Source organism: Gopherus flavomarginatus, chromosome 1 (genome assembly GCF_025201925.1).
Source record: "Gopherus flavomarginatus isolate rGopFla2 chromosome 1, rGopFla2.mat.asm, whole genome shotgun sequence".
In the NCBI taxonomy this organism is placed as follows: domain Eukaryota; kingdom Metazoa; phylum Chordata; order Testudines; family Testudinidae; genus Gopherus; species Gopherus flavomarginatus.
In genome coordinates this window covers 23,775,125-23,792,114 of record NC_066617.1, presented here as the reverse complement: position 1 = coordinate 23,792,114, position 16,990 = coordinate 23,775,125, and the positions used below count along the sequence as shown (strand labels likewise).

Sequence of the window (16,990 nt, the reverse complement as noted above, 5' to 3'; positions counted from 1 at the left end):
GGTGTGCCAAATTTATGTTGGTAATGACAACAGAAATGCACTGAGCTCAAAGATTCCTCTAGCATTCTACAGTGAGAGTTCTCACTCAGTGTCTGTACAACTTTAAGGGACAAAGACAGCTGAACCTCCCTGCCTTTCACCTTCATTCCTTGATTGTGAGACAATGAAAGGACCCCAGGGGCAGATGGCTCATCCCTCCTACAAAGAAATAATATTTTGTGGTTGGTGGGATAGAGATGGGAAGACCTCATAGAGAGGGGTTATTAGGGACAGGTTCCCTCCTGCCCCTCCCCCCACAGCAATCTGAGGTAACAAAGTCCCACCCAACTCTAGCCCTTTCTTTACATTGAATGAAGAACCATCCCGTTAATCAATTCTGTGATTTATCAGTCCCCTGGGGTACTCACAAGGGAGTAATTCCAGCCTTAGAGAGCTGACAGGTTGTGAGTATGTCAGGGGAAATGTGAGGAAGAAGACAGGAAGAGGAGAAATCAACTTCAATATAGAAATCTGTGCTGTGCAGGGACTTCTCTCAGCCCCAGCCAAATCTTTCATTTCTTGCTGCTCTAGAACTCTATTGGTTTTCTGCAGCTCATGGGCCTTTCATTTTCCAGGAAACACAGGGCAAATTTCAGAAATTTGTAACCAGCACTGACAAACAGGGCTGGCTACAGGCTTTTGAGGGTTCCAAGTAAGGTGATTCATGGCAAGGGACCCCAAAACTCAAAGGCACTCCCAGATCTATGTCAGAGAACCCCCTCCCCACCTGCATCCTAGACCAATATCACCTGTCCTTTCACTCCTTCCTTAGAAGACAGGTACTTTTTCCGTCTTCTAGACCAGATTTCTCAGATGCTGGGAGTGGATGACAGGGGATAGATCACTCAATGATTGCCTGTTCTGTTCATGCCCGCTGAAGCAGCTGGCATTGGCCATTGCTGGAAGACAGGAGAGTGGGCTGGATGGACCATTGGTCTGACTCAGTATGGTCGTTCATATTTTCCCCACCTTCCTTCCTCACGGATCATAGGCCATTTTCCTGTGTATTCCCAGATTCAACTGTCCCTATTTATTACCACCCTGGCATATAAATCCTCATGAATTGCAGCTGGATAATTAGATAGTTGTTTCAGGCATGTCCCAGAGATCCTTCTTGGACCTGTTGCATTGCCTCTATTACCAGCCCCAAAACCTGTGTCATGAAAATTATTCCTTTAGCCACGAAGGATTGGATTCAGAAAGCTTCATCTCTTGTGTCTCTCAGCTGCCAAACAGAGAAGTCACTGAAGACCACCATGAGCTGTTCCCTTCCTCAGGGAGTTCAGTGTACCTCTGCTGCACTCACCAGCCTACAGATGATTTAACCATATGGTGACAGCACTCACAGTACATTTTGCACCCACAAGCCTGATGGGATAGCCCCACACATTAGAGATGAACTAAAGGAAGAGAGGAACCCTTTGGTTTATAGTTCATTCTTCAACAAGCTATGGGTACAAAAATATTTCTGTCAAGTCTGGATAATGGAAACAACCCTTAAACAGCTCAGAATGTAGTAGGAAGCTGCCAATTATGTCATAAAAGTTTTTCCATAAGTAATGTTAGTTTGTGGAAGAAATAAGAAATGATTGGTATGTAGTAAAGGGGCAGCCAAAGACTGCAGAGCCTGACAGTGGCCTATCAAATGTATGACTTTATTTAATTCCATTTAAGCTATGCTGAAGCATTTGTGATGTTTACAGTTACAGCATTTTGGCTGATTGTAAGTGCATTTATATCAAAATGTTTAATTTGAAAGATCTATTTACGCAAGTGGAACAGAGGATTTGCCGTATTGGGTCAGATTGCTTGTCCTTCGAATCTAGCATCCTAGCAGTGGCTGATATTGATGTTCGGCAGGAAAGGGGCTCCTAACCCAGAATGCATTTTGGCCAAACTTTTCAAACTTGGATGCCCAAAACTAGGCATCTGCTAAGCTTCTAAATAAAAGTGGTCGTACTTTCAAAGGTGCTGCACCTTCACTGACTTCAGTGGGAAACAGAATTTAACCCTTAATCCTACCATGATATCAGAGACAGAACCTTCTGCCAATGGAGAAAAGCAGAGATAAACTACAGAAATCTCATGTCAGAAAATGTTTTTTTTAGTGACTGTGATGAAGTAGGGTGGTTTGCGGAGAAGCATCAGGGGAACAGATGAGAGGATAAGGCAGTTTCAAATGATAAGGATGCAGAGTTTAGTCATATTTGGTGAGATTATTGTCCTGATTTGAACTGGATTGGATTATGCAGAACAATGGAGGTACCATGGGAATTGGCTGACATGACAACGGAAAATCAGTGACATGCTTTCTTGTGTGTTTGTGGAATGGCTTGTTAAAAGAATTTTGGGTAGAAGAATTTGGAGAGTCTTGGGGAAAGAATATTAGAGTCCAATCATGTCTTGTCCTAGAAAAACTGGCAGCATAAGGGGGGAAATTTGGCTGAACGCTCAACATGGGGTGATTTGGATAGCTGTTCTCATGGCCTTCTCTGAACTACTACCCGGCTACTTGAGGTTTGGATTTGACCCTAAGAAAAAATATAGGGACGAGTTCCAGTCGGAAGATTCAGATCCAACTCTCCAATCCCCTGGAAATGTGCAGAGCTTTGGTTTTAACATTCCAGTTTTGTCACTAATCATGTCCTTATATTATACTATCTATTTTCGCCTTCCTTTGTTAACGTACCAAACCATTTTCTGACTTTTCTTTTCACTGAAGCTTCACACTGAACTAATGCAAATACTGAGGTGTCCATAACAATCCCCGAGAATCTTTCTTCTCAGGATCCTTCAAACTCAGAGCCCATCAGCATATCTGATAAGTTTAGACAATTTTTGCCACTATGTAAACCCAATTCTAAGTTAAATTTTCCTTTCCTTTGTGCTGCCTGATCACTTACAGTGTTTAGCCCTATTTGGAATACTTCACAAGCCTTCATAAGATGAACCAAGAATAACATGGCAGTGATTGAAAAAATGCAGATACAATATTCCTGAAGCAGCAAGAAACACTGAAATGTGACTAATCACCAGAGCATGAAACTTCCTGGTTAAATGAGCCATTTATTTTATATTTTCATAAACAGTAATATTAAAGCAACAGTAAACTCAGGAGATTAAGACTGTTTGAATTAATCACAAGCAAGAATGCTACCATTCAACCAAAGCGGAACATCAGGTATTTATTAACAAATTCTGAAAAGATTTTATGATATGAAAGGCCTAAACCTGACAGCCAGTAATATTATAAGAGGCTGAACTGATATTCCCAAAGCTACAAAGAATTACATTTCTCTTGTCCCTGGGACTTTTATTCTTCGCAAATCCCAGGTGCAGTTGTAATCCATACACCTCCTCCGTGTGGTGTTCTGTCCCATCTAGTGGCACTGAGACCACTTAGAGAGAGAGAAAGATGTAGAGGCTCATACACTAAGCTCCAGAGATCCCCAATTGAAGCTTGCCCACTGACAACCAGGGTCTGCCGGTGTTACACAATCACTACTGTTATATTATAGTGGGCTAATCAATATCTGTGTTTTTATCACCACCATTATCAGCTATTATGCTTCAGTTCTACGTTTATCTACAATGCTCTCATAGGTAATTAACCACATGAATGATCATTGCTAATAAAAGTATTTTCATCTGTCAGTTCAGAAACACTGAAAGGTTGCTATGGTGCCAATATCAAAGACCTGAGATGTTCATCACAAATATGATATAACAAGCAGATGTATCTAGAGTTATGAACAGCGTATGAAGGCTTTTCAGGAGAGAAGAACAGCATAAGCCACAGTGCAGAGGGTTTCCTGACAAGGCTACAAAGTCCCCTGAGGCCTGTACAGGGATTCGAACCTGTCTGATCTGTAGCCCACAAAGAGTTTCATTACTAATGACAGCTGCTCATGGTGGGCATAGTAGGCACTTGCCTATCCCGTTTCCTCAGGCAGAGGAGCAAGCACTAAGAGAGGGTATAATATTTGCAGGACTGCTACATGGACATGTGGTTAAAGGGTCTTGTGACAGGCAAAAGTTAAAATAAATAAAGAGGTGGTTGGAAGGGTGTGAGGCCTTTTTTCTTCATTATGAGATATGGAGCAACTATTTAACTCAGGTGAATAATGAATAGTTTAGAGAAAGACTTTTTTTAGCTAAAGATACAACACTGCAACTCTTCAATTAAGATGTCTTAGAATAAACACCTCAGAGAACGTCCATAGACCCCTCAGTAAAAACAGAAGACTCCTGATATTTCTGAAGTAAAATTCAAGCAGTTCTGCGGGGAGGGGTGTGGGTTTTTTTTTTTTAACTGCAGGCCTTCTCTATACATTACCTGTACAAAAAAGGGCACAATCCAATTTTATAAAAAATCCTTACAAGATTTGAGGCATAGACCTGGCCATGTTGTTCTATGTATTCAGTATCTCCAGGCTGATCACTGAATCTCATTATATTTTGAAACAAAGCCCTGAAAGAGCTCCAATTGGTACAAAAAGAAGCAGCAACACAGGTTGTTGTGAACAGATTATCATGGCCTCTCATCCGTCACACACTCCATTTCAAGGACTGTTTTCTAACTATCAATACCATCCATGGGATTGGCATAGTCATTTGAGACCCTCTCTCCCTCAGCAACCATGACCTGCCACCACAGCTACTCAATGTTCCATTGGAATAATGAAACTGTTGAAAACTGGGGGAGATTCATGAGCACAGGACACAGACTTTTATGGGCATTGGACCTAAAATATAGAACTCAATACTATAAGAGGCAAGAGTGATCAGGGTGAAATATAAAACTCTTCAACTTGGCTTCTCTTAATAGCCCCTGGTCTTCCTTTGTTTCTTCTCTCTCTCTCTCTCAAATATACACAAGCTCTTAAACAAATAACAGACATCTAATGAAATAATTTACTTCTACCTGCTGGACAGAAAGCGCAAGCGAGAGAGAGATTGATTTTTTAATAATTTTAATAGTTCTCAGATATTATAGTGATGTACATGATAGATTCATAAGTAGGCAGGCAGATAGATTGAATTACAACTAACTTTAGATATAATTTATAGTCTGTACTTTAGTACCAATTTTATGATACTTCATTACATTAAACAAAGACAATTAGTTGCGAAGCCTGACCTTCATAAACATCTTTAGTACTTACTGTGCCAGGTCGTGGATATGGAATTCTGCCCTGATATGGAATTAGCTGGTGGTTAGGACCTTCCTTATGTGCAAAGGGTCCATTGAACACTGTTTGGATCTCAGACAAGTGATACACACACACTGCTGAACCTTTAAATACAGAGCTGGAAAAAACAAGGAAAATATTTGCACCACAATCTGCCATTTCTTACATAACATTTTCCATCATCACAAAGGGTTCAGTGAAGCAACGTTGCCCATAAAGATAACACATTTAATAATATGTAGCACTTCTATAGCACCTTCCGTACAAGGACCTCAAAGAACATTGCACACATTAATTTACCCTCACAATACACAGCATTAATCTGTAAGGGTATGTAACATTTTCCTCACAAAAAGTATCTATCTCCCCAATGAGAGGGGAAAGTATTAGCATCCCCATTTTACAGATGGGGAAAATGGAGACGGAGACTGGTTAAATGGTTAAAAATATTGCACACATGAGAGCATAACCTTTTCCCAATGAAATGACTTTAGTGAGACCAGGACTTGACACTCTCTGTGTGGTTAAACTGGAAACAGAACACATCTCTCCTAGCCCTCAGCTCATGAGAGCCCATAGCTGCCTTAAAAAACACCTGGATAGAACACTCATTAAAACAATAATCACAATTAAGTGCAGTTAGAATATTGTAATCAGTGTTGAGCTTTCTATAAATAATATGGGCTCAGATCATGGTGTTAAATGGAAACACCCAGCAGAGGCCAGAAAATTTCATGAGGTTCCCCTTGCAGAGTTTCCTATACATTCTTCCCCAGGAGTGGTGAAGTTTGACCTTCCCACAGCCTACACTAGGGTTCTGACCCACTAACTCCAGGGATCCCAGGAGATTCGTATGGATCCAGTTGCACAGGCCCTGTGCCTTCCCATTAATCTGGGCCCACTGAGGCTCTGTCTGGGTCCCTTGGTGCTGTGGAGCCCTATTTGCCAGGGACTTTGCAGCCAGCACATGCCCCTAGCACTCTCCATTAAGGATGATCGCCAGTGTCAAGGAGATGCTAAGACATTGACTATGATATTAACAGTCCATTTCTGTGTCCACTGTGTGAAGGGCGCAATGTGTGTGTTGGAGGAGGGGGGAAAGGCACACTTCGAATGTTTATTCAGAGATGAACATCCAAACATTCCAGATTTGCTCAATATTAAGTGTGAGATGAGGAAAATCAAAATTGCTCTTTGCTGTGCACTGAACAGGTAAAATAACTAAAGAGAAAAATGTGGTAACTGCTGCACGACATTACCGAGCAATCACCATTGCTCTATGCCACATGTGCTACCTTGAGAAAGCCCTCAGATGCATGATAACCCCATCTGTTGTCTGAGCTCTCTCTTCCTCACAATTGGTTTATGAAGTTTTCCCCGGGAGCCATAAGATAAGGTTTAAAGGATGCACTTGATCATTGCAGACAATGCACCTTTAGTAGTTTGATAATAGTTCCTGCTATAAAAATAATTCACGTCAGTCACAGCCTAGACCAATATAGTTTAGTTAAAGTTAATAATTATGTTTATCTTGTAGCCTATTTCTCCAGTTACTGTTCTCAGGTTGAAGGTTTGCAGAGGTGAAAAAGATATGGACAGTACTAGTATATGAAATTCATTATGACTGCTAGGTTTAATTACACAACATGTTCAATCTAGAGTTTAAAAAACAAATAGAAGTCTTGTGGTTTGTGGAAACAGAAACCTAGACAAAAGTAAAACCTTGTATAAAGTGAGAAAATGTCTACAGGGCCTGGAATATGGTTATATGGTGCCTTAACTCAAACCCAATTTGCACTGGAAGAATACCATGAGATTTAGATATAACAGTTTCCAGCTCAGACATGTTGAATCCATAACATAATCATGTGTGGTTTTTATCGCTAAACATTGCCTCAGCATTTTCTCTTTTTGTGCTATAAGAGTCATACAGTATAGATAACCTCAGCTATTTACAAGGTACAGGGTTGGGTTTTTTCCCCCTTGCCTAAATATCATGAAACTATCTTTTCCTGGCTATATGTAAGTTTGATAATTGGCACATACGGGGCATATAGTATCGTGGTGGTTGACATGGTCAGGAAATGACTTTCTCACATGGAAATGTTCAACTGAAATGATTTTTTTTCATTTTATTAAAACATTTTCTATAAAAGAAAGAAAATAAAAAAGTCAGTTTCAACAAAACTCTATTTTTCAACAAAAAAACTTCTAATTGGTCAGGTCCAGGTATTGGAAAAAAATATAAGACACTGAAATGTTACAGCAAGGTATGTATTAAAAATACATTGACAGACAGGCAGTGGCATTTCCATTGTTCAGATATTTGAGACAAGAACCAAGAGCAAAAAACCCCAAAACATCAAAATACAAGTAAAGTTAGTATCTGTTGTTTCTCAAAAAGAACATCCCAGCAAACTTAACAAGAAATCTTGAACTTTCTCAAATAACTATCTATTCTGTCCTTACAGCAAGGTGGGCCCTTATCTGCCAAGAGATGAGGAGTGCCCATGTTTTGCAGTGATCTGAAGACTCAGGTTGTGATTCAGGAAGGACTTGATCAAACAGGATATAAGGGTGTCTTTTGGGAGCCAAAGTCCAATGGCATAAGGAATAATCTGCCAGCTATGAGACTGGGAACTATTAGCATGAATTTATTTAGGAATTCTGGGCTTGATGTTTCAAGTTCTAAGGACCCTTGATGAGGTGCTGAGAATCCTCAGTTGCCACTGAAGTCAATCACACACTATGTACTTGTTCTTTCCCGCTAGGGTGACCAGACAGCAAATGTCAAAAATCGGGATGGCGGTGGGGGTGGGAGGTAATAGGAGCCTATATAAGAAAAAGACCCCAAAATCAGGCCTGTCCCTAAAAAATAGAGACATCTGCTCACCCTATTCCCCGCTATCTAGTAAACATATGGATACAACAGGAAACATTTTCTCAATATATTTTTTAGAAAGCTGGGAGCAGAGGGGAAATTTATCTCAGGTATAGTTGTATTGAATATACATCGAGGATCAATTTGGCACAATGAGTACAGCTCCAACAGAGATCACAAGTAATTGTTCATCTAATTGATGAGAATAAGCACGACTGAAAGGATGTCTCCTAGGTGGCAATCATAGTTGCAGGATATATTAGTAATGCATTCAATCCCAACTGCCTTGACACAAAATACCTCTTTCTGTGTTTATATGGAATTGGAACTGAGGCCACTCACAGAGGTTGCCTCTACAAATCTTCAAAATTACCTTGATGTTGTAAAAATTCCATACACCAGTGTTGTTCTAGGGTTATCTGTTTCTAGGAGAAATACATCCTCTGTGAGAAAGAAAGAACATAGCTGTTGAGTAATTGCTCTAGCTTGAAATTTAGGGCCTCATCCTTCTCCCATTGACTTCAATGGGAATTTTGCCTCTGACTTCAATGGAAGCAGGATTGGACCCATCATATTTAAGGTTGGTCATAGTAAAACCAGTATTTACACATTCTGAGCCAGATTTTCAAATGAACTCAATACACAAATGCCCCTATTTAGACACATACATAAAAGGATCAGATTTTCAAATGTGCTCAGTACCCATTTTCTCCCATTCTCCTCAGCAGGACTTTAACTCATGAAAGCATTTAATCATGTGTTTAACATTAGACAAATGTTTAAGTCCCAGTGGAGTTGAAGTTACAGTGCTTTCAAAGATGTGTAGAATTCAAGGCTAGAAGAATCTACCACTTCCCTTGGGAGTTTTTTCCAGTGGTTAATCACCCTCACTGTTAAAAATTTGTGCTTAATTTCTAATTTGAATTTGTCTGGCTGCAGCTTTCAACTACAAGTTATACCTTTCCCTGATAAGTTAAAGATCTCTTTAGTACTTTGTAGTTGCTCCCCACAAATGTACTGAAACACTATAGTAAAGTCATCTCTCAGTCACCATTTTGATAAACTAATGATCACAATATCCCTTTTTGCCACAGCATTATCCTGAGAGTTCATGCTCAGTTGCTAGTCCAATATGATCCCCAAAGCCTTAATGCTCAAAGCTAAACATAAGTGCTTTGCTGAATAGGGGTGGAATGATGAATCAGGGTCTTGGAGCTGTTGAGAGCAGTGCGCTTTTGAAAGGTGGCTGTCAAAGGATCCTCTAAATTTTGAATTTGGTTTTGTTTGTGCTTTATGTCAGGGACTGAGACCAGCAATATATACCACATAGTGTTTTATCATAGGATAAAAGTACAGTGATCTAGGATCAGATTTTGATAACCTTACTCACATAGAACTTTAAATTAGGATTTGATCCAACCACGATTACATTCTAAATCAAAACAATTGCACTGAAGTATTTTTAACAATGCATAGCCACAGAGATTCTAGATCCCATTTACAGTGGTGAAAATCAGGGGCAATACCACTGAGGTCAGTATAGTTACACAAGTGTGGAAGCAGTGTGCATGAGTCCGATTCAGATCTAGAATGTGGTTCATTAGCTAACAACATATATCTTATCTGAAATAGAATTTATGTCCTTAGCTTCTCAAAGCAGAAGACTGTACAGTCTACTCATTGAGTTAAATAAGGCCAGGGGCAGCTGATCAAATTTGTCGTTTTTACCTGCTGAGTGTTGCACAGACAAATCCACTCTCCCCAGTTGAGGCAAAGCTTGTTTGAGGTTATCTGTCCAACAAATGGGGTTCAGATCTGTGACCATGCCTATGACAATCATAGACATCAGATGTCTGCAAACACGCAGCTTTAGATATGTGATCATGAAGTTAATAACTCATATTTATGTTGGGCACCCGAATAAGACCTTACACAAACAGAACAATTGTTCTGAGGGTTAGTTAGTTAATGTTTGTAAAAAGCTTTGCAGATGTAAAAGCGTGTATAAATTCTAAGCAATTATACTTAGTAGCAGTAGTATTTAGTATCCTCCTCCTCATCAACAACAACTTCTGCTTCCAAAGAGACTTCTACCAAGTGACCCAAAGGAGCACCTGTCTTGTCATCAAAAGGACATTAGTGGTACATAAAAACTGACACTAAAAACAGTTTAAAATACTATAAGCAAATCTTAATCATTAGCATAAACAGTAGGAACAGCAACAATTATATTTTGCATGTACATCTCTCCTTTCATCGGAAGCTCTCCACGTGTTTTGCAAGCATTAATTTAGCCTCTTACTACTTCAGTGCATAGTCAAGCATTATTATTTCTGCTTCAGAGATGAGGATAATGAGGCAAAGAAATTTATAATGAAATCTTGGCACTATTAAAGTCAATATGATTTTTGGCATAGACTAAATGGGGCCAAGATTTCTAACCTAGTGACTTGTCCAAGGTGACATAGGAATTTTGTTGCAGAACAGGGAATCAAATTCAGATGTCCTTAACTCCCAGTATCTGTGGCTTAAGCACAGGTATATATTTTTTTCATTTGAAGTTAAGATTCTCAAATACTCATAGAAACAAAGATAACATGATATAGATAATACTTCGTAAAGACTACACTGCTATACCTAATTCATCAAAGTATGTTTCCGTTCCATCCTCGTCCATTACTGAGCACACAAGTCTTGCTTTCAAGAAAGTTGTCCACTTGTTTACAAGACTACGCTGTCCACCAGTATCATTCTGAAAAGCAAAATGAATTTGACAAAAGTATAACAAAGCAAAACTAAAATCTTACTTAATACTCGCAATCTTTTCTCGGGTTATTATGATCCATCATCTAGCAAATACCTTTTTTATATTAAAGACAATAAACAGAGATAGGCATGAAGCAAACCCCTTTGCCAAACACTGCCAAATCTGGGAAAATACAGACCCAATTATGAATGTTGAAATTGAGGACTATCTTGAGCAACTTTGCAAGCCTAAAGTGGGTGCACAAGCATGACACAAGCATGACACTTTTGCATGTCTAGCCTTTGAAAATCAGGCTTTGAATCATTTTTCTACAAAAATCATTTAAAATTGTGTTTGCTGTATAGAGTAAGGATCACAGTGAAATATCTCAGGAAAATTTTAGGTGAAATCAGAAAAAAATGTTTACAGCAAAGTTCACCCCTTAGTCTCTGTCCCCCTGACCTTTCTTATTGACAGGGTCTCTAAAGATGAACTATTTTAGTTAACAGAACCAAGATTAAAGTGCTGTTTTAATAGAGGCATTAACAGAAATGTACATGTAAGATGAAATAACTGGTAAAACTTTATGATGCCAGATTTGTACAAAATCTCATTAATGTACTGTTCAGGTATCTGTTATCTGAGAGCAAGTGACCTGGAAGGTTCAATTCATAAGACCTAAATAACCAATTTTGTACTATTTAAAGCACACCATAAATGGGAATATGTTTTGAGAAAACTCGTCAGAATGATGTTAAATGATCAGCTCTACTTTTATTCTGCCTTTCATGCGCATGTGTAAGAGGAGTTCTGCCTAGCTATGAAGGGGGAAAGTGACCTCTCTCATTTTAAACTGGAGTAAAGCCTTTTTAGCCACCTGTCCATACTTTCTTTGCAGCTGAACCAGCAGGCTCAAGAGGCTTGGGCATTAACTTTCGTGCTGCCAAAAATGCTATTAGAATAGGTCTCCTTAACTGACCTAAAGTTAACAGAGCTCATGGCAAGTCAGGCTGACACCAGGAGGCTTGTAGCAATGTTCACTCCTTATTGAGGTTGTTACAGTAGATTACTATCAACATGAAGGATCAGCTCTTGTTCCCTTTGGAATCTATAGGAGTTTGCCATTGATTTCAATATAAGCACAATCAGGTCCAAGTCTTTTTGGAAGCAATCTGGACTTCATTATAATAATAATATCAACAATAACATCCTAATAATGTTTAATGTCTTATTGAAAAATACCCAGAGACCACTGGGCACCTAACCAAAAATACAAAAGAATAGCAATATTGTTAAGACTAGATCATATATCATATTGAACTGCCAGAACAGGAACTGAGCAAAAACCAAAGAGCACAACCATTCCCCTGCACAGCCACATCACAAACCTCAATGAATACAAAACCCATATTAATCAGGAGGGGGAGAGAGGGGACCTTCAAACTTGATTTCCAGTTTGTCCTTAGGTAAGGGATAAAGGGCTTTTCAGAAAAACAGAGCATTTTACAGTTTTAATTGTACAAGCATCCATAACCTCAGAGAAAGAGATAGCTGCTTCAATCACATTGCAAGCCAAATTGACTCTGGTTACAGAAAAAGAGAAATACGGGCAACAACTAAGGCCCTGATTCTGCATGGACATATGCACATGCATAACTTTGATCCACTGAAATCAGCGGGACTAGTCATGTGCTTACATTAAACATGTGCATAAAGTGTAATTGTTTTACGAATAAAAACAATGTTTTCAAATGCCTTTACATTGAATTTCTTGTGGGAGATTTGGTACTTCTGTGATTCAGTAAAGCTCACATCTGAATCATGGAAAGTAAAGCAAGCTCAGGAAGTCAGTGTTATTAACTACACTGCACCAGACACCAAGGTGTACAAATTCATCAAGCGCTAATATTCCTACTAAAATTACAGATATATTCCAGATATATCTAACAAGGTCAGGGCTTGGCTCTGTACTCAACAGCCTTTCTTCTTCATTATGGAGATGGAAGCAGGAACAGGAAATTTGCTTGTTATTGGAATTAAAGGCTTTTAAGTCGTTTTAATGCAATGAATTCATTTTGATTATTCAATCAAGCCAACAAATCAGCCCCTGAAAATTGAACAAAAAATTATTCTTACTGGGCATATTCTAGCAATCATTGAATTAATCTGTTTGGTGCTGCCACTGTTGTCCGTAAGCCTCTCTTTGAAGAAGAAGTACACTTTGGCATCATTAGGGTCTGTGCCGTCTGGGATGAGATGAGCATCCACAAAAATAGGCTCTGAAAAGAGACAGATACAGAGCAAACAATGTGTCAATATAAGCAACTCTTGACAGCTACTGATCTCTCCAGGTACCTCCACAGAATGCATCTCCTGCTGCTGCCCAACATGCTAGGACTTGGCCCTACTCATGTGTAAAGTTAAGCACTAGTGTCACTGTTTTCAGGACAGGGATCTAGGATGGTTTCTGTAGACTCAAGTTGATACTAGAGCAGATTTGTCCCAGTTTTCAAAAAATCAAGCCTGAAGCAGAAACAGCGGTGCTAGTTTACTAGAGATCGAAAGCCTTGCAGGAGAAGAATCAGTGAGCAAGCTAGAGAAGACTCTTTGAGGAAAAAAAAATGTGAGAAGAGAAACAATGATCTGAAAACCTGTTAGGGAGAAAATGAACAAATTACTTTTCAAGCCTATTCAATCAGAGGATAAAGGTTGTGGCAGAGCTACTGAAAACCAAAGCAAGGGAGGCTTTGAGGATGTGAGAATGCTTGAGGAGTGAAGTTCCCTCAAAGATATTCATATTAGAATATGGTGAACATATTGAAATAAATATGCCCTACAGTCTGAATGAGCACAAGGATAGAGGACTGCAGCGAGCTAGAGTCAAATTGTTTGTGTATCATAGTATCACTGCAGACTACTTTTAGGCAGTCACAGCTATCAGTACACTTGCTTTCCTTTGGCAATTTTCTTGGCTAAAATCTAATGAATAGCATTGGAGGCCTCCAATGATCTATATTCTCCAGTCTGGAGGTCACTTACTTCCTATTATTCATACCATTTGATTAGTTGATACTCAATACAAACCACTTTTGACTTTTTGGTGACCTCTGATGGAAAGGTCACATTTTTAATTTTGGATATCTTCTGTACTCTTCAATCCATTATCAATGAATATGTCACATTTCATGATGCTAGCTCAGGAGGAATATGGAAATACATTGTGTGTATCAGACACCTTTTCCAAGTAACTGCAATATGTAAGTTTTCGAGCAACGAAGCACTTTCTGTGCAGTCCATTTTCTAACATACTTTGAGAAGAGTAGGCAAGCTTAAGAGAATGAAGACAACTAAATGCAAATTTTAGAAAACAGATAGAGTTTCCCTCTTTTGACATATTTCATTTATTCTCTTACAAAAAGTGCAAGTTAGTATCAAAACACGTGATATCACATGAATTATGAATAAAAAGAATAGATGTGTTAGGATTTGCCCTGTACAATTGCATGAGGTAGAAAGACCAGACTGGTTTCTTTCAATATACCTCAGTAGGCTTGGCAGCAATAAATGCAAATCTTCAAATCAGAATGATAAATTTGGCCTATTCCTATTGGGTGAAATCCACCACTGTGCAGAGGGCCAGCACAAAACCTATTGCATACGATTAACTTTAACCCAGTGAAATCAATGGGACTATTTATGTGCTTAAAATTAAGCATGGGCATAAAGTGTAGCTGTTTTAAGAATAAAATAAAGCATAGCATATAACACATGGGTGGGATCCTGGCCCCACTGAAGTCAGTGAGAGTTTTCCCATTGATTTCAATGGAGCCATGGTTTCACTCCTTGTACCTCACCATTGCACAGAGGTGACTTTTCCTCATTGTGCCATTTTATGACAATCACATAGTTAATAAGTTATTTAAATTTACTACATTTGAAAATTAAATGTAAATAATTAGAACCAAATCTTCCTATGCCAGATAATCTCAAATAACTAGGGGTTAAGAACAAACTTCCCTGGGAGGCAGTTTTAGCCACTTCAGGCACAGTGTATTGGAGTAGCTGAACCATGGGTCTCCTCCAGTATGGCAATTCCCAGGTCATGTAGAATTCCTATTTATCACACAGAGTGCATTGTCTGTGGCATGTTTTTATTCCTATTTCTGGCCCACAGTTTCCCTTAGTAGATTCATTTTAGAATGGGAAATAAAGAACTCTTTGTTGAAAAAAACCTTTCTCTTAGTCACATATCAAAAGCTTTAATGAAGCAATTGTCTTACCACTCAGCCACTTAGAATTGTGTTGATCAGTTCTCACTGCATTCCGTTTGGTTAAACTGCGAAAAATTGCTGCATCGGTCCCCATGAAATCTATGTACATTCCTGAAAACAGCTCTTCGTCTATGGAAAGATGGAAAACGAAAAGGAGAAAAAAAAAACCCATGAATGTGTCTATCTTGGCTTTTTGGGAAATCCATTTCTAGTGACCTATTTTTGTTAAAGATGGTGCCAGTTCTTTATTTGCATAGCAGTCACTACACAGAAATATCAGTCCGGTGGGAGTTGAGTTTCCTCTGAATCATGGAACAATCATCTAGCCTAAGAAGGAAGCATCAGATGTTGCTAAGAACTTTAGGGAACTGCATGATTAAATATAGCAGCTAACCACATGTGTAGTGAAACTTTTATTTGAAATATAGCTTAGTGACTGAACTTACATTGATAAACACCAGTGCACAGACAGGGTAATAGTCTAAAAAGGAATCAAATTCAATTTTTTAAAAAAGTACTTGAGAAAGCTTCTGTGTATGGAAGTAGCCAAAATACTGGGCCAGTATTTGCAAGTGTAAATTGGCATAGCTCCAATTGAAGTCAACAGAGTTGCTATTGTTTTCAAGGCTGACTTCGGACTCAAGCATGATTCTGTACTGCAGAAACTGGATGAAGATGCTATGAACCTGGCTCAGTGTAAAGGGAAGTAACAAATACCTGTATTATATACTAGAGTCAGAGTAAATTTCTATGTAGTGTGAAGAAAATTAGACATGCAACTCTAGTTTACTTTAATAGGATTAGGTACCTAAATTCCCGGTGCAGGACGCTGAAAATTCAGCCCATATATATATACTACATAGAAATTTACTCTGACTCTAGTATATAATACAGGTATTTGTTACTTCCCTTTACACTGAGCCAGGTTCATAGCATCTTCATATATATATATGAAGCATATATATATATATGAAGCATATATATATGAAGATGCTATGAACCTGGCTCAGTGTAAAGGGAAGTAACAAATACCTGTATTATATACTAGAGTCAGAGTAAATATATATATATATATAATTTCCACTGGCTAATGCAAGGCAACCCCAGAGTACAACACATTAGCTAAAATAATTTTTAACTTCCATGCTGGGAACAGTGGCTGAATGAACTCCCAGACAGCTAGGTCCTTTGATGTTTTCACCCAAATGCCTGGGCTGCCATGAGTGTGTGTGGTCAAGCTGGCAAGAGCCACAAATATTAAGCCTTCTTTTAATTTTTTGTTTGTTCAACAATAAGAAACACTCGTTCACCTTTGAGAGATGAAAACTCTGGAGGGTTTTTTTTCATTGCTTGCTAGGTCATGAACCAGATCCCTACTGATTAGACAGTAGGTAGTGCCAGGCATTGTGTCACTTACATGTCTTTCCCTTAGCTGCGGCTCAACGTATGAGGGAATCCATTGTGCAGGGGGTAACAACAAGGAAAGTAGACAGAAGTTTACACAATGTGGTTTGTTCCACTATTTGTGCTGTTAGATCAATAGCGGCTTATTATGAATCTTTCTAAAGCAATGTGATTTCCCCCCAGAACCATCTGGTGTCTTATTCCTCTTGTTAAATAGATTGGCTGCAATGGATCATGCCTATGGCTCTCACACAGCTCTCATGTTCATTCCTAGAAAAAAATAGAAAGGCTGGAATGGGGCTATGGAATTCTTAATCCTATTGCATACCAGCTTTATTAGTTACGTCTTAAGCATTTCTAGATCCTACTAGTCTAATCAGGTATCAAATGATATCTGTCAACTCCACTTCCTTTTGGTTTAATGCTTAAATTCTGCACAACAGTTTGTCTTTGCAGG

The 16,990-nt window shown here is 38.9% G+C and overlaps 1 protein-coding gene across 1 annotated transcript in view; it reads right to left on the bottom strand.

The window, feature by feature from the left end:
• The window catches only part of SEMA3C (semaphorin 3C), a 163,344-nt gene that overhangs the window by 31,368 nt on the left and 114,986 nt on the right, over positions 1–16,990 (bottom strand). The window contains exons 7-11 of the mRNA XM_050936876.1: positions 15,139–15,258; positions 12,995–13,137; positions 10,750–10,864; positions 8,486–8,555; positions 5,205–5,349 (exon numbers count right to left, since the gene is read on the bottom strand). Coding sequence (XP_050792833.1) covers positions 5,205–5,349; positions 8,486–8,555; positions 10,750–10,864; positions 12,995–13,137; positions 15,139–15,258 — 593 coding nt within the window. The remainder of the gene's footprint in view (positions 1–5,204; positions 5,350–8,485; positions 8,556–10,749; positions 10,865–12,994; positions 13,138–15,138; positions 15,259–16,990) is intronic.